At 42.8% G+C, this 27,204-nt stretch overlaps 2 protein-coding genes across 11 annotated transcripts in view; one reads left to right on the forward strand and one right to left on the reverse strand.

The window, feature by feature from the left end:
• Window positions 1-2,135, forward strand: part of Primpol (primase and DNA directed polymerase) — a 32,927-nt gene extending 30,792 nt beyond the window's left edge. For 7 of the 8 annotated variants that reach the window (XM_027391087.2, XM_027391089.2, XM_027391084.2 and 4 more), the window contains one exon: window positions 1,379-2,120. In XM_027391087.2, the coding sequence (XP_027246888.1) occupies window positions 1,379-1,633 (255 nt within the window). In that variant the 3' untranslated portion in view covers window positions 1,634-2,120. Of the gene's footprint in view, window positions 1-1,378 lie in introns of all 8 variants that reach the window. The other variant, XM_027391092.2, reaches the window with a different exon arrangement.
• On the reverse strand, window positions 1,948-27,204 carry Cenpu (centromere protein U). 3 transcript variants are annotated; one of them, XM_027391094.2, is made up of 13 exons: window positions 27,053-27,203; window positions 25,370-25,418; window positions 23,032-23,140; window positions 19,722-19,824; window positions 18,717-18,777; window positions 17,558-17,788; window positions 15,036-15,105; window positions 13,645-13,753; window positions 8,037-8,115; window positions 7,176-7,223; window positions 6,639-6,700; window positions 4,167-4,323; window positions 1,948-2,321 (listed from the first exon to the last, which is right to left on the reverse strand). In XM_027391094.2, the coding sequence occupies exons 1-13, from the start codon at window positions 27,091-27,093 to the stop codon at window positions 2,208-2,210; spliced, it is 1,233 nt and encodes a 410-aa protein (XP_027246895.1). In that variant the 5' UTR covers window positions 27,094-27,203; the 3' UTR covers window positions 1,948-2,207. The 3 variants fall into 3 exon arrangements, with proteins under 3 accessions (XP_027246895.1, XP_027246894.1, XP_027246896.1); XM_027391093.2 differs by having other exon boundaries at window positions 23,032-23,143; XM_027391095.2 differs by lacking the exons at window positions 6,639-6,700; window positions 7,176-7,223; window positions 8,037-8,115 and having other exon boundaries at window positions 23,032-23,143; window positions 27,053-27,204.

Consider the following 27,204-nt stretch of genomic DNA (forward strand, 5'->3'; position numbering starts at 1 on the left):
TTATTTTCACCTTAAAAAAACCCATGTCTGTCAGATTGCCATGATTAGAATAAATCACTGCTACATGCTGAACAAGTGCTTAAACTTATATTCTAAAAAACTGGCATCCCTTGAAATCTGTATTCAACATCTCTTCTGAAAACACTGATTTTATGTGCATGGCTGTTTTGATTGCATGTATGCCTGCACCACATAGTCCCCAAGGAAGCAGAAGAAAGCACTGGGCTCCCTGGAACTCTAGTTAGATAGTTGTGAGTCAACATGTGTGTGCTGGGGACTGAACATAGGTCCTCTGGAAAAGCAGCCTTTTGACCACTGAGCTCTCTCTCCAGACCCAGCATCCAAGTTTAAAGTGAAAACCCTATGAACTGAGGGGCAGACCCTCTGGCAAGCAGACTGCTAGGTTTAAAAGTGATAGAAATAGCCAGGAACAGTGTTTGAATGGTTTCTTTTTTTTTGCAGTGCTGGGAATTGAACATGAGGCCTCATCCATGGGAAACAAGTGCTCTCCTCTGAGCTACATTCCCAGCTAGTGATTTATTTTGGTGGAATTTGTTTTCTAATACATCAAAAATGCCAAATGAAAGTATTCTTGGTGTACAATATCATTATTTGAACATAACATAAAGAAATAGTGCCTTTCAAGTGAACATTGCCATTTCTCCCTTGTTTATTTTTCTCTTTTTAATATATGAATTTGTGTGTGCTCATATGTGTGCATTAGCATACACATACAGGCCAGAAGGACAATTTGGGGTATCTTTCCTCAGAAGTCTTTTTTTTCTTTTGAGACAGCTTCTCACTGGGCTGGTATTCACCCTCCAGGCTTGGCTAGAGGCTGGATGGCCACCAACCTCCAGGGATCCATCTCTCTCTACCTCCCCAGCACTGGGATTTCAAGCCTGGCTTTTTTACATAGGAGTGATTGTTGTTAATTTAGGAATATATTTTTGTTAGTCAGCAGTGGCACACACCTTTAATCCCAGCACTTGGGAGGCAGAGCTGGGCAGATCTTTGTGAGTTCGAGACCAACCTGGTCTACAGAGTTCCAGTACAGCCAAGGTTGTTACATGGAAACCCTGTATCATAAAAATAAAAAAACAGAAAGAACAATATTTCCGAGCGTTTCTCCAGCCAACTTATCTTCCTTTTAGGAATTTACGTCTACCTTTGCTAATACTGAAATGTATCTGCCATGAACTGCAGAAGTTTCAGCCCAGGGTTTCAAGTATGTCTGCACTACAAAAACAACCACATCTGAGCTAACTTACCCTTCCCCATGGTTATTCCATCATCCCTTAACATATTTGGAGTGTGTAGTGAAGTACATACTCTGACTAATCTTTATTTCTCTATCCTCTTTCTCATCAAAATAAAGGAGGAGTTCACTCCTGATGAAGTAGGTGAAACCAGCAACTCACTGACTAAGAATTCTCAAAACCCACCATCAAGTAATCTGTTACCAGACAGCTTTTCTGATGCTGGCTGGGATGACCAAGATGATGCCTGCTTCTTAGAAGCTACAGAAGATGCTGAATTCGCTGATGCTGCAGACAGGAGTCTTCTTGGTTACAAGAGTGCAATGGACGATATTCCTGACGAACTAATTATAGAAGCATTACAGAGCAGCTAACTGTGGACAGGACTTACATAATGAGGCTACCATTTGCCTGAAGCCTGAGGTTTAGGACATAAATGTTAAATTAGGGCTGGGGCTATAGCCCAAGGGTAGAATACTTACCTATCATGTGTAGGGCCCTGCATTTAATTCCCAGCACTGTAACAAACCAAATTCTATTAACTTATTATTGGACCTATTTATAGTAACTGTTTTATCACTTAGTTTAATAATTTGCTCCTTACCTGAACCAGTTCTATTGAAGATTAACTTTGACATAGTTCAGTAGATGCTCCTAATTAACCAAAATTATCCTATGCTTGCAATGATATCATTTACAAGGTTTATTGTAGGTTAGAACTCTTATGCCTTCTGACAACTAACATATCAAGAGATTGAAATTTGTTAACTATAACTATGGCTTCTGATATGGTTGGACAGTTGAACTGGTGTTATCTAGTCTGAATGACAAAAATGGTAATAAATTCTGCTGAGTAGGCCATGCTTATTCTCATAATGGAAGTTTGGTTGTCAAGAGTGCAGCTTCAGGAGAGATGGCAGCAGGAGGCTGACTCAGCTTCTGGTCTTCTCATTCCTGCTCAAGGAGCTTCCCCAGCTGATAGTTGATGGTTTTCAGGTGTTTTTTGGCTCCCAGAACCGTTCTTGCTTTAAACAATAGAGCTGGAAGGCTAGATGAGTCATACTGTTGATGGAAAAAACTATTTAGACTCACAAATAGTGATAGTTTTCTACCAGCTCATTCCTTTTGTTTAATTAGGACCATTAGGAAACCATGTTTTAAGCCCATCCCATCTTCTCAGAATATAAGGTTGTATAGAACCGCTCAACTAAGCTGGAGCAGATAGATCTCTGTACCCCAGGTGGCTCAAAGAACTGTGGCATCTGCATGACTAAAAATGGCAAGTGTGTGAGTGGTATGTGGGGTCTACTTGATCTCATCTATTTTAAAACAAATGTCTAGAGCAAGTTTCCTTTTACTGCAAGAACTAATGGAATGAGAACAACTGGCCTGTTAAAGTCTATAGCAAAATAATCTCAAAGGTATCATTTAGGAAAGTTACTTATTGGATCAATTAAGCCTTAAAGGTTGCCAATCCAAATGTAAGACAAAGTTAAAATTCTAAATCCAACTCATGACCTGGGAATAATTAATGAAGCCAAACTTCCTGTTGCAAACTATCTGAGGGAAATTAAGTTCCCCTTAAATAATTTACCATACTTTTGGCAGCTTGCTGATAAATATGTTTCCAAGGTATTTTTCTCAGTGATGAAAACTGAGCAGAAATGCTGCTGGACAGTGGTGACCCCTCAAAACAATGGGATTTGTTTTCTGCCACACAGAAACCATGTTAATGGAGAATTCAACCAAACACATGTAAAATCGCCTACAAACAAGACACCTCAAGCACCTGCTCTCTAAGGAGTGGGAAGAATTCACTTGGAGCTATGGGTTTCATTTAGGAAGACGTGTGACAATCTAGGTGTCACAGGTAAAAAAGGACAGGTGCCCAACAGTAACAGTACAACGGGCACTGAAGGTATACAACCTCGTTTGTGAGAGCAGTATATTCTATAGTTACTGAAGCTTGGGTTTCAAGCCTTGGGGTAGATCAGGGAGAACATTTGCCTACCATGTGCACAAAGAGTGATTAACCGAGGGCTGTGTATAGATTAGTAATTAAAACCCTAAAATAAACTTTCTGTACATTTTAAAAACATAGTTTTATAGTTCTAACATATGAACAAATCTTCAGCTTAGGAAAACTTGGATCAATGCCAGATCTTAAAGTTGAATTTAGAGGTGAAGAATACAAACTTGATCATTAGATGCACAAAGACATTGTGTGATAACTTTCTATACACAATTCTATTAATATAGTCATATTTTTCTAGTTCTACTAGGTATGCAAACTTACAATATTTTAGACAACATTTCTCTTAATTGGGTGTCATAGCAATAGCAAAGTCCCAGGAGCTACTTCAAAGTGTATTAAAATAATAGAAAGCTGGGCTGGAGAGATGGCTCAGAGGTTAAGAGCACCAACTGCTCTTCCGGAGGTCCTGAGTTCAATTCCCAGCAATCACATGGTGGCTCACAACCATCCATTACGAGATCTGGTGCCCTCTTCTGATGTGCAGATATACATGGAACAGAATGTTCTTTACATAATAAATGAAATCTTTAAATAAAAAAAATTATTTAAAAAAATAATAGAAAGCTATAATTTCCCAACTGTTTCTCAAGCTCTCAAGCCACACCTACCTGTGAAACAGCTACAAAAGCATGAACAATACCCCTGAGTACTGATGAGAACCAATAAAGCAGAGTCCTGCACAATATACACCACCCCCAAGTGCAGTTCTCTGAGGGAGAACTCAGGAGTAGCATGATGCTTCTCTTTATTCAGTAGCTAAAAACTGATGCTGTGATCTCACTAATGCTATTCATTAGCTTTCTCAAAGCTACTGGCACTCTACAAGCGAATGTCTACATCTTCTGCTGCACAGTAAGGTGAGCGGGACTCACCTTCTCCTTTTCCTTTGGTTCTTTCTCTTGAACTTCTGAATAGTCTTGATACAGCTGTTTTAAATTAGATAAGAAATTTGTGGAATTCTTAAGTGACGACTTTCTCTCCGTAAGGTGGTCATATTTTGTTTGTAGTTGTTTCAGTTGTGGTTCTAATCTAGACAAAAAAAATTTAAATCTTAAAAAAAAATGTGTAAAACACAAATTAATAGACATATATGCATTGTTCATGGACTGAAAATATTAAAATGCCCATACTATAAAGAAAGAACAGAAACCCAAACCAAAAATAACAAACATTTTCTCCCATATAATAAAGTCCAGCAGTCTACAGTGCCTGAGCATCTTGGGTGACGAAGGAAAAGTCAAGGGTGGGCTAGGTGACCTATGCTTGCCTCTCAGATTATGAATGTAAAAGATTCTACGTTTCCATTCATCTCAACTATGATACACAATTAGCAGTGACAGCCATGGTGAACATGGCTCACAGATGCTGAAGTTCACCTGTCATTCAAGCCCTGGGAATTACAGGATTAAACATGCATCTGGCTAACAGCAGGAGTAGCTGGTATGACAGTTTAACTAGGAGGCCATGCAGAAAGTTCGTCTTATTAAAATTTCCTCCAGCTTGTAAGGCCAAATAAAATCAGCAGAAAAACTGTCACAGGGCCTGGATAGAAAGATGTACAACCTTGGGCCAACCACCGCTTCTCTGGGGCTGGGTTTCTTCACCTCTAAAGAAAAGGAATACCTTGTGACTTATGGTGGGGGAGGAAGAAGGACTGCCAGCTTCATCTTGCAAATAAAGATATAAAAACAACTATTCTCAAGTGTAAGAATAGTGTACGTTTCTTGTGCTTTTTCTTTGTTTTCTCTCTCTCTTGTTTGTTTTTATTTATCTACTTGTTTTCCTAAAGAGAGAAAGAAATAGGTTTTGGATTTGTGGGGACTTGGGGAGGATCTGGGAGATGAGAGAGGGGAGACTGTGATGGGGAAAAAACATGAAAAATTATAAAAGGGGTCTTCACACTGAACATTTGCAACATTTCTTCAGCAAACTCTAGACTGAAGTGGTGGTGGGGGTCAGAGGTGCATTCCCTGTCTTTCCTAATGGTGGGGCCGGCTGGAGTGAAGTGACTCCTCTGTGCCTTAGCCTTCTCATATGTGAAATTAAAACTATAAGTACTTTTCCTTACTAAGCCTTTTTGAAATGTTTGTCTTACTATAATTACATCTAGAGGAGAAACAAAAGGGGCCAGTCTTAATACATCTCAACAGGCTTACTTTGATGCCAAGTGTAACAAAACAGAGCCTTATTAAAGGACCATACAAAAACCTACTTCCTGGAATCATATTGGCTAAGAATGGGTCAAATGAATGAAGCATTTAGGAAAGTGTCCTTGTCATAAAGGAAGCTGTGAACTGTTACCATCATCATTATTATTACTACATTACCCAAATTTTCCATGTTTTGGCCAGAACACATTTTCTAGTGCCTCCCATAGACTAAATCTATAAACAATGGAATAGACATCTAATTTGTCTTTCTCAAAATCCCGTGTCGGTCACTTTAAAACCTAATATTTAAATACTATTTCAAGTTTTGCTGAGATAACATACCTCCTTTCTGCTCAAGCTTCCTGGTACCACACCCATGTGGTCCTAGGAATTGAACCCACGGCCTTGCTCACGCTAGGCAGGTGCTCTACCACTTAGCCACATCCTCAGCCTGTCCAAGCTCTTTTAAAGTATCTTAAGAGTGGAGAGCACAGTCAGCCCTGCTTCACTTAAGCCTCTGCCTCACACAGCAACTCAGAAGGCCAAAATGTACAGACCGGCTGCCAGACTCATGTGTGTACTAGTGTTCCTAACCAATGCATGGGGACCACCCAACCCTAGACCTCAGAAAGTGGACTGACATGAGTGTCACTGTAGGGTGTATATCTAAACAGTAACTAAGAGCCAGTGACCAGCCAGGGTTACACAGCAAGATCATGTGTCAAAAACTCAAACAAGCAAGCAAACAACATAAGCAGAACTATCTGCATGAGTCACTGCAGAGAACCCGTCCTAAGCTTACTCACTGCCTCCCACAACACCTTCTGAGGAACAACACAATTACACCCATACACACAACTCAAGAGGGGCCTGAGGCACTGGGAAAGTCAGTACCTCACCCAAGTCTGCAGTCAGTGGTAGAGCCTGATTCAAGTTCCAGGCAGTCTAATCCTAGAGCATACTCATTAAATCCATGATCAGGTTGCCTGAGGCCAGACCAGGCATGCTGGGAGACTGATACATGTTGACTGTCTTTCTAAGGCTCTGCTATGGGGCACCACAAGCTGCTGCTATTGATCAAGTGCAAAGGAAACCTGGGGCTTGTCGTGGGTCACAGCAGCAAGCAGCACTCCCGTAAGTGACAAACTACTGCCCTTTAGGTGAGTTCTTAGCAGGAGTGGCATATTATCTTACTGAAGCAGTTCATCCTGGACTTCAATCAAACGTTGCCGTTTCTTCTCCATGTTGGAAATGATCTGAGAATACAATAATTTACTTAGGTTAACACAGCAGAAGTCTCAACACTTCTGCTTACACTGCCCTAGGCACTGGAGGCACAGAGGAACAGGCTGATGGGTGCAGCTTAGTGGCAGCTTTGGAGACTGGGGGACGAACGGACTCCTCTACTTGCTTCTGGTTTGACTGCCCTAGCAGTTTAATTTCACGACAGGCCACAAAGGTAATGCAGCCAGCTAGTCATGGACCAGAACTTCCAGCCGTGAGCCCAAATAACTTTTCTCTTTATAAGCGGATTGTCGTGGGTGCTAAATCATAATGACAGCAGGCTAGCAGAGATCCCCATCCCTTAGTCTCCATTAACATTACAAAATCAAATAAAAACCTGACCCAAACCACAAAGCGCGTATACAAACTGTGCAGGTTCTAAACTAAAGCAGGTGTTCACTTCCTCCCATTTCCTACCCCGTGACTCACTGAGACCTGGCAATTCACCTTGGTGTTCTTTCTCTTCAGAGCTTTCAGCACCTGGACTTCTTTAAGCTACAGAGACAACAAAAACACCAGTATGTTTACTTTCCCAAAACTAAGTATTCCAAGTTCCTCACGAGAAGCTGCTGGGGGACACCAGTCCATAAATTGCCTGTCACGAAAGTGTAAGGACCTGAGTTCAGATCCCCAGCACCAGCACAATCAGCTTTAACAGGTGCTGGTGGAGAGCTCCTTGGAGCTCACTGGCCAGCTGGCCAGCCTAGCTAAATCGATGCTCTTCAGGTTCACTAAGATCCTGTCTCAAAAAATAAGTTGTAGAGCCGGGCGTTGGTGGCGCACGCCTTTAATCCCAGAACTCAGGAGGCAGAGGCAGAAGGATCTCTGAGTTTGAGTCCAGCCTGGTCTCCAGAGCGAGTGCCAGGATAGGCTCCAAAACTACACAGAGAAACCCTGTTTCGAAAAACAAAACAAACAAACAAAAAAAGTTGTAGAACAGTCGAGGAAATTACTTGGTATAGGCCTCTGGCTTCTACATACTTGCATGTATACAATGCCACATCCACACACCCCCCAAAACAAATAAGGGTAGTTCTCATGTGTTACTGCCACAAAGCCAGAAAATGCAAGCTTTTCTATAACTACAGGATCTTTCCAAACTTTAGCTTAAAAAATCTGGAGCAGCCAGGCATACAGGTCTTTAATTCCAGTGCTCACTGGAGAGGCAGAGCCAGGAGGATCTCTGAGTTTGAGATCAGCCTGATCTACAGAGTGAGTTCTAGGATAGCCAAGGCTACTCAGAGAAACCTTGCCTCAAAATAAATAAATAAATGATTTTAAGCAATATAATTATGTCAGTGAACTTACCATTCTGATGAGTTGTCCTTTAATTTTAAAATAAAATTTGTTGACAGCTTGACTACATGGTTCAGATTCTATTCTTTGTCTGTAAATTGTTTTAAGAAAACCAAAATCGGTGTCATAAAGGATTCTGAAGGATACATTTTATTTACTTTATTTATTTATATAAGTCATATAGTTTGGCACATATTGTTTAAATACCTAAGATAGCAATGTAAGCCTATAGCTTTTTCTCATACTTAATAAACGTTGGAATGAGAGAGGGGATAGGTGAGGTGAGAGGGAGGGGAGAGTATGAATGAAAGAAACCTGGTGGAGAAACTCTGGGAACCTCGAGGCAGGACATAGTAACTGCTGGGTCTCCAGCCTATGACTGGATTGAGCTGTCAATTGACAAACTAGGGCCTTGAGCATTCTAGAAAAGCACTTTACACTGAGCCACACCCCAATCCAGTGGTTTTAATCACTGAGTTTAAGAGTTCTTTGTAAATTCTGAGTAACAGTCCTTTATCATACACCTCTTTCAAAAGGTGTTTATCCTCTTATAATTTCATACACACATTATTTGATCAAAGCCCCATTATTCACTCTTATTTCCTTCCCTTTCCTATCATATCCCTTCTTTTCAAGTTCTGCTTTCATGTCTTTCTTTTTGCTGATCCACCTAATGTAATTAAGATTGCCTGCTTACGCATGGGTCAGTCAGGAACAAATAAGTCTCTTGCAAAGATGTTTCTACCATTCTGTGGGCTATCTTTTCATGCTTGAAAGTTTCTTGCATACAGAAGAAATTATCAACTCTCGAAGTCCAACTTATGGACTTTGATGGGTTTCGTTCTGGCTGTAAACAAGTCATTATCAAATCCAAGGTTTTCACCTTATGTTCTCTTCTAGGAGTTCTGCAGATTCACATTCAGGTTTGTGATCTGATCTGGGTTAAGTTTGCGAAGGGGCAGTATTTGTTGTTTATGTATGTCCCACTGCCGTAGTACCTGTGTTTTCTTTTAATTTTTGAGACAGGGTTTCACTACGTAGCCTTGGCTGGCCTAGAATACAAATGTAGGCCAGGCTGGTTTCTGCCTCCAGACTACTGGGACTAAGGGGTGCACCACCCAGGCAGCCTGTAGCACCATTTGTTTTTGACGGCCTCCACCGTACTGTCTTTCCCCTTTGTCGGTTAGCTGACTGCATACAGGCTCCCTGCTCTGTCTACTATTTTCACAGTAGTACACTGCACTGAGCATCACAGCTTTCTAGTGAGCACTGACAGCAGCACCAGCTATCCTCAGTCTTCTCTGCATGGATATTAAGATTCGTTTATTAATGCCCACAGCAGAATTTGCTGGGATTTTGCGATTGCCTGACATTAGAAGTTGTGAAGAACCAACATACCTACAATATTGAGTTTATTTGTAAATGAGTAATATTGCTGCATTTATACTGCCTCCTTGATTTCTTCTACTGCAGTCCTGTACTTTTCTTCCCACAGTTCTTATGCAAGCATCTTATTTGGGGCATTACTTTATGTAAGTGGCACTTTGTTTTTCATTTCAGAGTCCACTAGTTCACGCAATGTAATGGATTGCTCTTTTCCCTTATGTACTGTGCTAGCTAAATCTTACATTATAGTGTTAGACTGACCACTGAGAGGGGACAGCTTTGCCTGCTTCCTGATGCTGATGGGAGAGCCCTTCTCGTTTCCTATGGTCAGTGTGTTAGCTCTAAGCTTCTTGTAGATGATTCTTTGTCAAGTTAAAGAAGCTCACTCTATTCTAATTTATTTATTTATTTTTAGGTTTTTCAAGACAGGGTTTCTCTATGGCTTTGGAGGCTGTCCTGGAACTCAATCTGTAGACCAGGCTGGCCTCAAACTCAGAGAGATCCATCTGCCTCTGCCTCCTGAGTGCTGGTATTAAAGGTGGCATGTACCACCACCATACATTTTTAAAAAATCATGAATGGATATTGGCTTTTGTCAAATACTTTTCGTCTTTAGACTGTAAATATTTATTTTCCTTTCTGAAGCAGAATCAGTTTTGCATCTCTTGGATGAATCTTACTTGGTAGTAGTATTTGTTTTTAATACATTGTTGAAATCAATTTACTACTATTGTGTTGAGGAGTTTGCAACTATTTCCTATGAAAGACATTACAGATCTACTTGGGTTATGTACTTCCTCATGTGTGTGTTTTGGCTAATTGCATCTACTTAACCTAAGTACCTCTGAACAGCATATGCACAACCAAAGCATGAAAATGCACACAACCCACGGAATGCAAGAAAACATCTGCAAGCCATATATCTGATGAAGGAACCATTTCCAAAATATATTGAAAAATTACTCAACCACATGCATAAAACAGTCCAACTTAAAGAATGAGCAAAACACTCGAAAGACATTTCTCCATAGATAGAGAAATGGCTACCATGTACACAGAGATATTCAGCCATACTAATCATGAGGGAAACAAATGAAAACCACAGAACAAGTTTACATCCACATCCACACATCTGTGCATTAAATATCTGAAAAAAGGTGTAGAAGTTGTCATGTGGGGCTGGGGAGCTAGCTGTGTGTGCACAAGTTTGTGCTTTTGCAGAGGACAGAGGACAACAGGTGCCCTCTAGTACACTCCACCTTAGTCCTTTGAGACTGGGTCTGAACCATGACCTAGGCTGAGGATAGCCCCAAGCCCCAGCTACCCTCCTGTCTCTGCCCTGCACAGCACTGCAGTTACAGCCATGCACAGCCACACCTGGCTTTTTATGTGGATGTGAGATCCAGACTTATGTGAGGTCCTTAAGTTTGCACAGCCAGCCCTCTTATCTACTGGGCCATTTTCCCAGTCACTGAGGATAGTACTATAAAGGGTGTGTAGTTCTCAGAAAAACATTAGAGACAATAAAAAAAAAAAAAGTAAAACAAGTATCATGTGGTCTAGCATTTGCACTTCGGGCTATCTATACAGAAACAACAGGGTGGAACCAAAATACACCAATATTCATAAAAGTATCTGCTGCAGAGAGAAGAAAGTGGTCAACTGTTCTAATGGTTGCAGAATTTCACTGCAAAATGAGTAAGTTATAGAAGTGTGCTACACAAAGTACAGATTGCTGGCCGTTCTGCATTTAAAACATGGTGCACGGTATATTCTGTTAGTGGTTTTTGTTTGTTTGTTTTTCGAGACAGGATTTCTCTGTGTAGCTATGGAGTCTATCCTGGCACTTGCTCTGGAGACCAGGCTGACCTTGAACTCACAGAGATCCACTTGCCTCTGCCTCCTGAGTGCTGGGATTAAAGGCGTGTGCCACCAACACTTGGCTCTGTTATTGGTTTTAACAATGGAAAGTAACTTGTATACTTCACAAATATCAGGATAGCTAAAGCAGAACTATTGCAGGGGTGACTAAGCATTTGTCTGCTCAGTGGAGGATGGGTTTCCTGGGTAGATAGCACCACGGCTGGCAGCCTTAGCATGGTGGCAGCAGGGAAGGAGGGGAAAGGGGAGAAGAGGGCAGAGTCTGGGATGAGGAGGGTCAGTAGACACGATGGGACGGTTAGTTTTGTCAACCACACCATCTAGAATCAGCTGGGAAGAGCGCGTCAGGGACAGTCTTGATCAGGACATCTGGAGGGGTAATGCTGCAGAGATAACGAAGGCGGGAAAACCCACCCTGAATGTGGGTGGTGCCATGTCGTCGGTGAGGTGTGGGCTGTATAAAGTGGAGAAAGCCAGCTGAATTAGCAAGCTTGTCTGCATTTCTTCTGTCTGCTCTGGGCTGTGGATGTGCTTCAAGTTCCTGCAGCTAATTCCCTCACAACGAAGGACCACAGCCTGGAACTGTGATCTAAAACACACCCCCTTGCCTCCTGCGTTGCTTCTCAGGGCATTTTATCACAGCAACAGGAAGGAAAGGATAGTGGGGCATAGATGCTTCTGGAGTCCACCAGCTTCTTCTAGAGCAGTGGCAAGAATTTTGTCCATTAACTCCACCCATGAGAGCAGTTTGCTGGACTTCACCCTTACAGCTACCCTTAAACACCCTTAGTGAGCGCTACTAAGTCCAAGACCAGATGTCAGCAGGATGGGCATCCCTCCTTGGTTGGAAGCCTGCCTTTCTAGACATTTTCATGCCTTCCCCTTTCAGGAGGCAAATCTCCCACAGCAGCATTAAGGGCCTCCACAGCCCCTCCCTCCCAGCATGGAGCCTCTGCCCTCCTGCATAAACCCTAAGCCCTTAGACCTGCATTTTGCCAACTCCAAGTTCCCAACAGAGGTTCCTAATCTCTGACTCACTGACTGTTGTCCCAGTGGGTCTTATTCTCAGAAAAGCCAGCCAGATGCATTCACAGCTGTGTGACTAGTCCATCTCTGTGAGATCCACTCTGCCAGGCTGCATTTCAAAATATTGTTGTTCACTAACTAAAATTTTATATCACTCTTTTCAGGAAAAACCAAAACTGGACTTGTGCTGGAGGCAAATAAGTGAGACCTGACTGTTTCAGCTGTTTCTCCAACTTTCCCCAGCAAACCCCAGGCTGGAGGAGACAACCAAAAGTGCGTACCTAATTTGAAGCTGCTCAGAGGGGCGCTGTGGAGTGTCACTTTAACTGTGCGAAGTGTGTTACATTTGCTCGCTGCATTTGTTTAACTAGGCAGATGTGTTACATTTGTTTATGCTGAATTTGTTTAATTATGCAAATATGTTTTACCGTTTTACCTTGCCTGCTAAGGTACCTGATTGGTCCAATAAAAACTGAATGTCTAATAGCCAGGCAGTAGAGGGACAGGCGGGGCAGGCGGGCAGAGAGACTAAGTATGAGGAGAAATCTGAGAGAATGGAGAAAGAATAAGGGAAAAAATGAGGGAGCGGCCCTGGGCCAGGCAGGCAGGCAGGCCCCAGCCAGCTAGACATGGAGTAGGACATACAGAATAAAAGAAGGTAAAAGCTCCAAGGCAGAAGACAGAGGAAGAGAAACAGGTTAATTTAAGTTATAAGAGCCAGTGGGACATGCATAACCTAAGGCGGAGCATTCGTATCCAATAAGAAGTCTCAGTGTCATGATTTGGGAGCTGGCTGTGACGCCCTGACATGGCAGCTGTTCTCTGCCATGAGTGATGGAGGCTGTGTAGCTGTGGCTCTTCCCTCATCACTGCTCTAGTGGGAGATGGCAGGGACTGCAGTGTGGCCATACACTATGTAACTGAGAAAAACTAACAGCACCGGGGAAACACTTATTTCTACATTAAAGTCTCTGAGGAACATCTAGAATAGATGATTCAGTAACTTGAAACTAGCATAACCAATGTATGTAGAAGGATTATAATGAAGATGTAAAGGCATCTTAAATGTAATAATACTGAAACCTAGGATGAACACTGTGGTGCTCTGAGCACAACTGATCAGGTCCAGGTATTACAACAGCAGAGAGTAGCCGGGTGGTGGTGGCACTGCCTTTAATCCCAGCACTTGGGAGGCAGAGGCAGGCGGATCTCTGAGTTCAAGACCAGCCTGGTATACAAGAGCTAATTCCAGGACAGCCTCCAAAGCCACAGAGAAACCATGTCAAAAAAATAAAAATAAAACAAAACAAACCATCAGAGGACTTACTTATACTCCAGGAAGGTTTTCTCAAATACAGACAGAATAACATCCAACTCCATGATGCTGCTACGTCTCTTTCCTTCCAGACACCAAATATGCATCCTTTCAGAAGCATCTAGAATATTAAGCACATGTCAGTTTAATAGAATCATTATCTGTAAACTGCCTCTAGGTTCAGGACTCTGAACCCTGAACAAAAGTAGTCCTACAAGGATGTAAAACCAGCTTAAACCACACTCAGTTCTTCCTGACCCAGGGCAGAGTCTAACAAACCTGCCTACTGTCACTCCCTTCCCGCCACTATGGCTTGCCTTTTGAGATGGGGTCTACATATCAATGTGCTGCAGAGTGGTGTCTCCTTTCAGCTATGTTAAACTCTATTATACTTGTTCACAGGACATTGCCATTTCTATTTTTAGTACCATTTTAAACTTTGGCATATATAGTAGGAGTTTACAATGACTTGGGAAATTGGGCTATATCTATCTTATGACTCAACAACTTCCTCTCTGTTCCTCCAAGAGAAATAAAAACATGTTGATGAAATTGTGCACAAGAATGTCCACGGGGCAGGAGGCAGTTCATAAGGAGGCTGTAGCTGTAGTTCAATGCACTTTCCTAGGAGGGGCGAGGCCAGGAGCTCAATTCCTAGCTCTGCAAGGAGTTAAAAAAAAAAAAAAAAAAGAAAGAAAGAAAAGAAAAGAAAAGAAAGAAAGAAAGGGAAGAGAAAACAAAAGGGGGCAGGTGGGTCATCAGTTTTATTACAATAGCCCTGTAATGAACAAGGACATGACTCAAACAGAATGAATCTATTTCTAAATAGACTACCACATGTAATTCCAGCTACACAAGGCTTTTTAAAGGATTTGTCTTCGTCATGTATATGTGTCTATGTGAGTGTATGTAGGTACCCATGGAAGCTAAAAGAGGGCACAGATGCCCTGAAACTGTTGTAAACTTCCTGATGCAGGTTCTGGGAACTAAACTTTGGACAAGTAAGGAGGAAAGGGGAGAGAATGGGGTTGGATTTTATCAAATTATATTATATACATGTATTAGTTTTCCTTTTTAAAAAACTTCATAATAAAATGATAAAAAAGAAAAAATGCTACTCCTAAATCATAATTTCTTAATCAAGTGGCACTTGTTTAGCCATGATGGTGTTGTACGCCTTTAGCTCCAATACTATGGGGGGGGGGGTAGAGGCAGGTGTTATCTGTGAGTTCAAGGCCAGTCTGATCTAGTGAGTTCCAGGACAGCTAGGACTATCCAGAGAGACACCATCTCAACACCCTCCCTGCCAAAAAAAAGTATGCTCTTGCAGCAACTAAGACAACTTAAAAATAGGAATTTTTAGAGATACTGTACAAGTGACAAGGCATAAAGCACCATTGTACCTGAGTCTGTGGCTTCACTGCCTGATTTCTTCTTTCTGCCGGGAGACAGCCTCACTTTCTTCTGAGTTTTCTACCAAAACACAAAATGAAAAATAGTATTTCTATTTAGGAAAAATTCTTTTCTCTAAAATTTAAAGATTAAGACCACAGCATTAACAAACCATCAACTGATATTAACTACAGTTCTTTTTTAGTTCTTAGGAAAGACTGAAGAACTATCTTAGGCCAAGGGGTTCCAGCACATGAAGCAACACACAACCCGCTGGGGGGTGGGGGTGAGGGTGGGGGGTTGCAGTCTACATCTGTGGGAACCCTGAAGGGAACGCGTCGAACAGAGAGGACAGCAATGAAAACATGCTGAGGAACTCCCTAGTTGGTGTGAGGTCCACTCAAGACCCACCTTCCTGACAAAGCCTAAAACCAACTCCTGAAGGGATCCTCCAGGAAAGAGCACAAAGGCTGTGGTAAGAATTCCAAGATGACTGGCAGACAGAACTCCCTCCTTCTTGAGTGGGGCAGCGCCTGTGAACAGGACAGGATCTGTTCCCTGGACTGTATCTGTGGGTAAGGCTCCGCTATACTAACCTGCAGAGTCTGGGGCTGGCTCTGCAGGTGTAGGCACTATACTTCAAGGGCCACATAACGGCACCAGCAGGAATTGAGAGCAACCTCAACCTCCGGAAAGAGGACCTTAGTTTTCAAGCCTCAATGAAGTGAAATCTATCCACAACTTGAAAACTCTTTAAGGAGAAATCCAAGGCTCTCCTGAGATGTCAGTCCTGGACAGCCCTTGATTTCAGCCTTCTATCACCCTGAGTAGAGAAGCCAGCTAAACTGAAGCTGGACTCTAGCCTGCAGAAACTATGACATGATAATTGTACAAGTAACTAACTTTGTGGTAATTTGTTGTAAGCAATTATAAATAAATAGAAAGGTGGAGTCCCACTAAGTTAGATACTGGGAAAATGTCCTACACACTCATCCTAGCAGAGGATAAAATCAAGCCTCTAACTTCAGAACACCAGGCAAATGTCAGGCTGAGTCTGTGGGGATGGTCACTCACAGAAGGACAGGACACAGAGCTCAACATCCCTAAACAACATGGACTACATTTCCAAGTCCTAGACTAAAACAAACACACAAGAAAATGTGACCCAGAGTCAAGACAAAACCAGACAGAAGAGAAACTGACCCAAAGATGGCCAGACAGTGGTTTAGGAAACAAAGGCTGAAGCAGTTGCCATCATGTCTAGGAAAGGAACAACAGTCTTAATAGAGAATGTCCTGTAGAACCAAAGTGACATAGTCAAGAGATGGGTGGGGGTAGGGGAATGGACATTCTTTGTCCATTGTAGCTTCTGGTGGCCATGACTGGTGTTATGGCTGTTTCACCCATCTTCATATAACCCTCTATGTCTAATCACTATCTCTCTTATAATTCCTGGTTACATATATAATTCAGGTACATCTTTGGTACCAATATAAGAAGAACCATTTATCTAAAACATTCAACCAAATGAGTTAATAAAACAATATATAAGAATATGAACCAAAAGATACTATATTTCAGTCATCTCAAAACTAATTATGATCCATAACGATTTTTTTTATTTTTTGTTTTTTTGTTTTTTTTTCAGAAAGAAACAAATCAAGGGTGTATATAAAGACTTTGCAACAAAGAAATCCATCACTGAGCAGGTTGTCCTTACACACTGAGGAAGTCACACACACACACACACACACACACACACACACACACACACACACCCAAACAATTAGAGAAAAAAGGGGCCATGTACATGAAAAAGAGCAATGGGGATGTAGGGGAGGGTTTGGAGGGAGGAATAGGAAGGGAGAAATGATGTGATCATATTACAACCTCAAATATAAAAGAAATAACAAAGAAACTCATCAAAGCATCAAAATTGCAATTTCTATCAATAGATCCTATGATTACCCATGAACGGAGTGCAAGCACTGGTTAAACTGACGCCACGGAAAGACTGTGGAACACACTCCAGGACACAGATGTTGTTACGGAACTGTACATAAATGTATCTTCCTTTCTAGATCTTTTAGGTTTTCTAAAAGAAACAATGCTTTCTGTAATAAAAGCTCTAAACTTACTTTTAAAATCACTTTGTTTTTTGAGACAGGGATTCTCTGTGCAACAGTCCTGGCTGTCCTGGAACTCACTTTGTATACCAGGCTGGCCTTGAACTCACTGAGATCCACCTGCCTCTGCCTCTGCCTCCCTTAATCTTTTCTTAGATTTCTTTTTATTATATTGTAATGACGTGTATGTGGGAGGAGGTGAGTATGAAACACAAATGCAAGTGCCCACAGAGGTCAGAGATGTCAGATCCCCCAGGAGCTGGAGTTACAAGCAGTTGTAAGCCTCCTGATACAGGTGCCGGGAATTGAACTTGGGTTCTCAAGGAGAGCTGAGCCATCTCTCCAGCCCTCCTTAGTCTTTGTAATGAACTTTTCTCTCTGAGGGGCAGATGGCAAACACTGCTCACCAGCTGTCTTTTTACTGCTCCAGTCTCTTCTACAACAGAGGGTTGAGTGCTGTGGCATCTTGTCCTCTCAGGAGTGACACATTTGACTGGCTTTACATGGGGTGCTGGAGAGGCTGCAGGAGCAGTCTGGTGCTGTCGAGCACTTGCTCTCTCTGTGGACCCCACTTTCCTCCTTACATTATCTTCAGAGCTCTCAAACTCATCGCTGATGGACTCGAGCCTTCTCCGTGGCTACGAAGAAACAGCACTGCAAGTTTAGAAAACTCAAATCTTACGATTCTTACAGTGTCAGGGAACTACGGAATTCCCATTTCTCATTTAGGAACATCAAAACTGAACATATCATCTAAAAGACAGCATGATTAGAATGCCGCCTAATTCTCCTGCCTTTGTAAACCACAACCTGAACACATTGAATGCTACAGAAACTGACTGGGTTAAGTAGAAAGCTGAGAAATCTTTCATAACACTTTGGATATAAAAATATTCTTCCTGGGCCAGTCTCATGCTGCAGCAGGGAAAAGCACATGCCACCAAGTCTGAGTTCAAGACTCACAGGGTAGAAGTGAAGCGTTGTCCACTGTACCATGTACATGCCTACATACATACATACATACGAAAAATAAATGAATATAATTTTTTTAAAACTTCCTTTATTATAAAAGAAATTTCTAAGACATTTGTGTGTAACGATAACTCAGCCAGCTGCCTGAGTTCTGCCACCGCGTTAGGGCCCCCAAATAACACACAGAGATTAATATTAGTTACAATGCTGCTGGCCAATGACTAGGATTTCTTATTTGCTAGCTCTGTCTTAAGTATCAACCATAACCATTAATCTATATACTTTACAAAGACTTATCTTATCGAGGATGTCAGTCAGCGGCACTCGTCCTCTCTTCCCAGGACCACATGGCCACTGCCCTCTTTCGTACATTTCCCAGAATCCTCCTTCTCTCCTAGTCCCACCTAACTTGCTTCCCTACTGACCAACAATGCTTTATTTATCAACCAATAAGACAAACATACACACAGAAGGACCTCCCCCATCATTTGTGTATTGAAAAAAATACTGCTACAGGACATTTTTCTCTATTTACATCTACTCTCAGTAAAATATGAAGTTTCTTACAAATAAAGAAAGAACACTCTCACATACCTTTTTTGCACTGATCTTTATAGACTTATTTTCACTTGATTCACTTTCAGAAGGGCTCAAACTGCCAAACAACAATCCATTAGTATCTTGTACATAACATTTTGTATACATTGCTTCAGTATGAAAATAAGTGGGATGTGAGGAGTTTTTTAGCTGCCACGGGCAGGTCTGTCACCTTTCTAGATTTACTGCCCTTTTCTTATATCTACTCACTTCAGTTTTCCCTAGGCAAGAGAGTAGGCAAGAGAGTAATCATGGACCAATGAGATCAAGTCTGAGAACTGCACTTCACCCAAGTCACTGGTCCCAACTCCTCAGGTCATCACTGGGGCCATCACTGGGTCACCTTCTGCTGCGTGTAGAACACAGAAAGCTCAATGCTAATTTGGAGCCATAGGTAGGTAGACACAGGCAGATGGAGGAGTGGAAGACTGAAGCTAGAAGCATTGGATCTAGCAGAGATAGCCTCAGATGCAAAGCCTCTCCATGACAAACCAGCTAGCAGGATGAGGGGAAAGAGGGGGGAAGAGAAAGGGGGAAGATACAGGGGGAGGGGGGATCCAAGAGCAAAACAACTGAACACCTTAGGGAGAAGGTACCAACTGTCACTGAGGCCTCTTGGTAAGCGACAAACTATGTCTCACAAAGGTAACAGTTAAAGTGGTGGTGGGCTTTGATATATGTCCAAGCCACACCCAGTCAGTCAGTTCACTTCCTGTTGCCTGCATATCAAGATGTAGAACTCTGAGCTACCTCTCCAGCACCACGGCTGCTTGTACAACACCATGTCCTGATGATAATGGACTGAACCTCTGAAGTGTAAGCTGCCATCCCAATTGAATGTTTTCCTTTATAAGAGTTGCCGGCACCAGGGGATCCAACGCCTCTGGACTTCTGCACTCACATGTCCACACCCGCACACATAACTTAAAATAGCAAAAGTAAATCTAGCCCTCCCAAAACAAAACAAACCAAAAACCCTAAGTGCTTGACATGGATCCATACCTTCTGCCCTCTTGTCTTCCGTGAGTGGCTGGAGAGGCTGAGGACCCACAGTGTTTGGACAGCTCCTCTTCGGCATCTATAGCAGTGCTGTGCAGAGGAGGGTCTACAAAACCAAAATAGCAGATTTAACGCTGGCTGTCTAGGCAATTGCTATATCCCCTGACAGTGGGATGCAAGTCAATCTTTGCTTAAATGGCCAACAAAGTCAAAGTCTGTCACACAAGCCACTTCCCAGGTAATTTTTATCTCACACTTCAGTAGTAAGAAATATAAACCTTCTTGTCAATAAAAACATGTTTCTAGGGCCTGGAGAAGTGGCTCAGTAGCTGAGAGTACTTGTTGCCCTTGCCAAGGACCTGGGCTCAATTCCCAGAACCCACAAGGCAGCTTTTAACATTCTGTAACTACAATTCCAGGGCATCCAATACCCTTTTCTGGCCTCCATAGTGACCAAGCATGCACATGGCACAGACATACATGCAAGTAAGACATTCATACACACAAAAGAAAATGAATCTAAATTTTATTTATTTAGGTTCTTCAAGACAGGGTTTCTCTGTGTAGCTTTGAAGCCTGTCCTGGAACTTGCTCTGTAGACCAGGCTGGCCTTGAACTACAGAGATCTACCTGCCTCTGCCTGAGTGCTGGGATTAATTAAAAAAAAAAAAAAATTAAAGGCACATTTTCAAATTCTGTATCTATATTCTCATGTATATTAACAGAAATGTTTTCATAACACAAGATAAACATGAAGAGGAAGCTAATGTGGTCTTCCCTGACCACTATGCATCATTGTATGGACACGTGGGAGCCATTGCATCCGTTACTAACTGCTCAGGGTTACAGGGTCCCCTCTCTGACTGCACTACTCACACAGTGCCAAGCACTTAGGACACTGGGGGACACTGCCTGTTCTGTCTCACTTCCCTTCCTCTCCAGTCCACCTGGACTTGGAGCCTGTACTCTAGAGCAAGCAGCGAACCTGAATGAAGATGTAGGTGACAACATGGCCTTAGTGGAAGGGCAGTAAAAGGAGATGCTAAGGTTGCTCCTACCTGCTGGAGGGGGGTGATATGGCATGGATGGAAAATGTGAAGGGACAAAAGAGGTGACCAGTCCCAACAGACTTGATTGTTGCAAGGGAGCTGAGAAGAGCCAAGCACCTGTTTTTTCATGTTCAAATGTTAGCATGATGTACAAACTTAAAACCTTTATTCCCACAATAAATAGCAGCTTAAATATTGACTATGTCAACTTCATGTTTTAAGGTTGATAATATATTCCATGATGCCCTTGACTATGCAATGATGTTTAATTATTCTACAGATGGAGCAGGGTCATCAGCAGATGCACAAAGACAAATAAATTGATCCTGAACTTCCACAGCGGTCAGCTTCACTAATGATTTACAACTGATCAAGAGCTCACCAAGAAGAAAGACACTTGACATCATTATGTAAATGCACATACAGCCACTAGATACATTTCACATCCCTTAGATAAGTATAACCAGGGAAAGAGAAAAGATCAGAGAGAAAGAGAATGAAAGAAAGAAGAGAAAGCAAGTCTGGGCAAGCCAGGAACTGACTGGGCAAGCCAGGAACTGAACCGCAGGAACTGAACCGCACACACTGATGGTAAGATATGAACTGAGGCAGCCACTGTGAAAATAGCATTGAGCAGTCCTCAAAACATACAGCCCTACAACTGGTATGGCCATCACACACCCCAGTGGTCCTACGTGTGTGTGTACCTGCACAAATGTTAAAGCAGGGACTGGGAGCATGTGCACACCAAACCTTCATTGACAGGTGAGTGGGTGACACAGTCTGCTTCCTGTCGCTGCTGTGTTCTGATACCAGGCTTCATGAGGCCCAGGCTGTGTACTCAGCATGACTTTCAGCTTGTGATTCTCCTGCCTCCATCTCCCATAGGCTATGATTACAGCAGGCTACCCCATTCAGCTGGAATCAGGTTCACAAAGACAGTCCTGTACTGCATACAAGATCCTGGGCCAGTCCCCAGCACCACTTACACAACAAGACAAAAGGCAGTTTGGAAACATGGAGAGAGTAATGAACCAAAAGGCAAAAAGCTGAATGAAATTAGCTAGTTGTAAAACTAGCTGGATAGTTTTATGACAACTTGGCACAAGCTAGAGTCATCAGAGAGGAGGGAGCCTCAATTAAGAAAATGCCTCCAAAAGATCAGGCTGCAGGCGGGCCTATAGGCATTTTCTTAATTAGTGATTGATGGGTGAGGGCCCAGCCCATTGTGGGAGGGGCCATCCCTGGGCTGGTGTCCTGGGTTCTATAAGAAAGCAGGCTCCATGAGGAGCTAGCCAGTAAGTGGTACTCTTCCATGCCGTCTGCATCAGCTCTTGCCTCCAGGTTTCTGTCCTGTAAGTTCCTGTCCTGACTTCCTTTGATGGTGGACAGTGATGAACAGTGTAAGTCAAATAAACCTTTCCTTCCCAGATTGCTCTGGCCATGGCATATCATCACAGCAAGAGTAACCCTAACTAAGACAGCAAGCATGTACCTTCCTCTTATATGAGGTTTCTAGAGACGCCTAATTCACAGAGCGGTTGCCAATGGCTGGGGTTTGAGAACAGGGAACTGCATAATGGCTATAGAGAGTCTCAGTTAAGGAAATGGAGAGTTCTGGAGATGAATGGTGAGAAGGCTACTCAACAGTGTCAATGGGCCTGAATGTTTGAAGCTAGTTAAAATAGTACATTTTATGTTGTAGACCAACCCTCTATGCATACAACACCACAATGAGACATTATTTTATGCTCACTAGACTGCTAGAATAAAAAAGTAGGAATGCTAATACCAGAGTTTCTATAGACTCACCAATTCTTGTCTTAGGGGTATGTCTCAGAAAACTGAACAGGTGTGTACACACACACACACACACACACACACACACACCCTTGACCATGAATGTTCAAGAAAAAGAGAACCCAAAGCCAACTGAGCATTATTGAGCCATAAAATTTAAGGATGATGTAAATACACACCACAACCTTGAAAATGTGATGGTAATTCAAAGAAGCTCACCAGAGCAGGATATATATTCTATGATTCTATTTATCTGAAATGTCTGAAGAGACAAATCCATAGAGATTGGAAGTAAATTTAAGGTATCCAGGGACCAAAGGAAGGGAAAAGGGGTTGACTGGTGTCAGAGGTTTCTCTAGACTGAAATAATGCTCTGGAATTAGACAATGGAGATAACTGCACAGCTCTTCTGTAAACTAAGCACTGTCATTCCCAAGCCCTGAATAGGAATGTAGAATACTAACCGAAGGACTCATACGGTTCCTCTTCTTCCTCCATTTCTCCCAGCATGCTTGAGACATCAGAATTATCAGCAAAGTCAAACACATCTTTAGGATTGTGCTTTTGACCAGCCTTCTAAAAGAGATGAAGATCAATGACTGAAATGGAGACTGGGACTTTACCACACTCCTCTCCTAAGGCCCCTCTAGCTAGTGGAAGCACCTGACGCTTTCTGAACCTCAGACTACTTTTGATCCAAGACAGGGGAGGATGAAACATTTCTATGGAGACCAGAGAGTAGACACTAGGTTCCGTAGGCCATTAGACTTCTGTACCAGCTATTAAGCACAGCCATTATGTATGGAAGCAGGTATTGACAAGCTAGGAAGGAATGAACCTGGCCGTGTTTCAACAGAACTTGACTTCTGGGCACTAAAATTTCCTATCATTTTTCCAGGTCATAAGACATTTTCATTCTAGGTGACCTTTACTTTTTTGAGACAGGGTTTCACTGTGTATTCCAGGCTGGCTTTGAACTCAACTCACAAGAGTCCTAATTGTTAGGATTATAAACAGGTATGAGCCATCATGTCCACCTTGTTTACATCATTTTAAAATACAACAAACAAACAAAGACCATTTTTAGTTCACAAGGCTTTACAAACACAAATGGCAGGCTACTTTGGTCCACAGGCATCATTTACCTAAATCCTTGATGAGCCCCTCCCCAGAAAAAGCAGTTTTGAAAGCACCCCAGGGTAAAGCTGCCTTCCCTACAGGACAGAGAACGAAAGGGGCTTACAGTTCAATCTAGTTCAATACACAGACTAAACCCTAATCTCGACGAAAGACCAAAATGAGTTCATCTTCTGTGGTAGCTTACAAAATACAAGAGATATCTTTACAGATAAGAAAAGTCTGGAAGATATAAAGGATATGCAATAACACTGGCAGACAAAACTTCAAGCCTCAAGGAAAGCCTCATTCAGAGCGCTGTATGGAGAAATGCCAAGAAACGTTCCAAGATTTGCTTTCAAGCCAAAGAAGCCTCCATCATATACAAGGTTACTACCTCCCACAGGGAGGGCCTGCAAGCCCAGGAAATCCATTCTAGACACTGATTTCCAACAGGAAAGGCTGGAAAGGGGGCTAAAGTGAGTAAAGAACCACTCCCCCACCCCACACCACCCTGGGGCACAATGGACTTCAGCTACTCTGAGGAGTGGTGGGCAGGAAAGCTCAGCAAGATCCCCCAGAGGTACACGAGGGAGTCACCACAGTGAAGGACATCACCCAAGGCTAGGGTCAGGACAGCAGGGCAGGGAGCTGCCTAAGATGGAGAAAGCCAGGGTCAGAGAAGGTGGCCAAAAGTGCTCTAAGAGCTAACCCCAAATCTGGAAAAGCAAGCACCTTCATCACAGTAATTTGAAATGGCAACAGAGAGTTTAGAATTAGCAATCAAGTCTGTTAAACAAATGCACTTGCTTTTAACATACCCTTCCTGAAGAAAAATAAAACTATACTATGAATCAAGAGGAATACCAGAAACCCACATGCAGCTGTTAAAAACTGTAGCAGGGAGAAATGAGTATAAGTGAAAAATGACAATACAGAACCTTATACAACTTTACATGATGTCAAATATCTGAAAATTTTTTTGTTTGTTTGTTTTTTGAGATAGAGTTTCTCTGTGGCTTTGGAGTCTGTCCTGGAACTAGCTCTTGTAGACCAGGCTGGTCTCGAACTCACAGAGATCCGCCTGCCTCTGCCTCTGCCTCTGCAGGTGTGTGCCACCACCACCCGGCCCTGAATAAAATTAATGTCAGTCTAGGCTCAAAAAAAAAAAAAGAGAAGGTTCTAAAGTATTGATGAAGTTCCTTTTCTTTTTCTTTTTCAAGATAAGGTTTCTCTGTGTAGCCTTGGCTGTCCTGGAACTCACTTTGTAGACCAGGCTGCCCTCAAACACAACAGAGATCCACCTGCCTCTGCCTCCCAAGTGCTGGGATTAAAGGTGTGTGCCACCACCTCCAGCTGATAAAGCATTTTATTTTTAAGATTTTATTTATTTATTATGCATACAACATTCTGCTTCCATGTATATCTGCACACCAGAAGAGGGCACCAGATCTCATAAGGGATGGTTGTGAGCCACCATATGGTTGCTGGGAATTGAACTCAGAACCTCTGGAAGAGTAGTTGGTGCTCTTAACCTCTGAGCCATCTCTCCAGCCCGATAAAGCACTTTTTAAAGCTATCATAAAAAGAGTTTGTCAAGAGAAGTCTACAAAAATGTGCTTCGCACGAAATGATAGTTTTGTTTTCAATGGTTAAAAAAAAATCACATTAACAAAGATTACTTACGTGTTTCCTGGAATGTGTTCTCCCCAGAGTGTTCTTGGAATGCTTTGCACTATTAAAACACAGACAATGAAGTTAAAAGGGGGAGTGAGAAAATGTTTTGAGTAATTGGGTAGAGCACTGTAAGCTGTGAGCCTTCCTGGGCAATCCTTTCCAAATTCTCTTCCTCATCAGTGCTCACCCAGCAGAGCAGACACCAGTGCAACTACAGAAGCAGAATGGGGGAGGGGTGCTCACAACACACCCCTTTGTGAACCATCTCAACTGTGTGCATTAGGTCACAACATAAAAGGTATGTCTTCCTATGAGTTGCAATGAAATGCTCTCAAAAGGCTGTGCCTGAGTATAGAATTTCCTCAGGACTAAGTCTGAGCATCTGCATGAGAGCCCCTGTACTTTAACCACTAGGGCACTGGTTCTCAAACCAACTGACATCAGAGCCACCTAAAAGGCTTGGGCTGGGGGTGCTGGCTAATGGTACAATTGTCCAGCACACATGGGCCCTCAGTTTCATCTCCAGAACTAAAGAGGGGGGCTAATCATCACTGCTTTGCCTAGGTGGCTTATTAAAAACAAGTTGCCTCAAGTCACCACACTCCCAGCATTTGATACCACAGAAACTCTGGGCTGAGGCTAAGATTTCCCATTTCTAACCAACTCCCAGTTTTAGTTGATTCTCAGACCTACAGAACATTTTCGTTGTGATAACTACAGACTGTAATTTTGAGGTTCAGAAAGCTTAAGAGACTTCTGATTGCCCCACGTGACAGAAGTAGGTATGAAAATCAGGTGGCACAAGCTGCTCAGCCTAAACTCTTTCCACCTTTTTCTTGTCTGTGCTCCAAAAACACAAAGAATTTTCCTTCTGGCTTTGGACTGGAATCCTGGAGCAACTTCCAAACGATGAAAATCTCTAAGATAACCATGTACCTAATCTCTGTTGTATGTGCCAACATACAACAGAGATTCACTCCCAGTGTTCTGGGAGTGAATGATGGACAGATTTCAAAGAGTCTCAAGCCTCAAGATGCTGAAACAAAACCAACGGCTTGGCAGATCAAGTTTTGAACATTTCCTTAGTCAGCTGACTTGTAATCTTCCACTGCTCACCGAGTGTGGATTTCCCCCACCATTGTGTCTTCTAGTACCTACAAACGCCATCTTCCATAGACAATCTTCCCACGGAAGACCTCCTACCCAGCGGAGACCTCTCTACCCAGATCCCTACCAGGCTTTGAATGCGCGCCAGATACTCCAAGGAGATCTTTCGCCAGGAGATCCTAGAACCAACCTTCTAGGGCACAGTTTAGCAGCCTCTTTGAAGATACATTCCTTTCTTTTTATAATAAAAAGATGCCTGGCGCACCCTGTATGTCCTTTAGGCATTTAGGCCACCCCAAACATTCACACGTAGCTGTTTGGTCCCTCGCTAGAGATCTGGTTTGGCTTCAGAGTCCCTGTTGTCTATTACGAAAACAGCTGGGTCTGGGAAATAAACAAAGCAATGACCACCAACCAGGAAGGATTCGTTAAATATTTGCTTGTCATACAAAACAACGATAGTGTCCGAGTTCCTCTCCCACCCAGCTTGACTCCTGGGACTATATCCCCTCCCCCCGACTCCAGGAACCGAGGCCGGGTCGGCGAATCTCTGGGACAAGCTGAGTGCGGGACAACAGCACTTACCCCGGGAATCCTGGGTATCTCAATCTTCTCCGCGCCGCCATCCTACCGGGGCAGACACTCAGAGCTGCCAAAACTCGCGCCAAGCTAGCTCCGTTCAGAGCGGCCAATCAGAGCCTAGCCCTCTCTGCTCCGCCTCTTCCGGGGCGGGCTCT

The sequence above is a fragment of the Cricetulus griseus genome, assembly GCF_003668045.3.
Source record: "Cricetulus griseus strain 17A/GY chromosome 1 unlocalized genomic scaffold, alternate assembly CriGri-PICRH-1.0 chr1_1, whole genome shotgun sequence".
Taxonomy (NCBI): domain Eukaryota; kingdom Metazoa; phylum Chordata; class Mammalia; order Rodentia; family Cricetidae; genus Cricetulus; species Cricetulus griseus.

Bases quoted from the DNA above. Each gene is read 5' to 3' on its own strand.
- Cenpu (XM_027391093.2), bottom strand. From the start codon at position 27,093: ATGGCGGCGCGGAGAAGATTGAGATACCCAGGATTCCCGGG. The intron at 18,778-19,721 runs GTATGGATCCAT...GTTGTTTGGCAG, and splicing joins GGAAGACAAGAGGGCAGAAG to TTTGAGCCCTTCTGAAAGTG. The intron at 8,116-13,644 runs GTAAGTCCTCTG...AACAATTTACAG, and splicing joins AAAACCTTCCTGGAGTATAA to ACAAAGAATAGAATCTGAAC.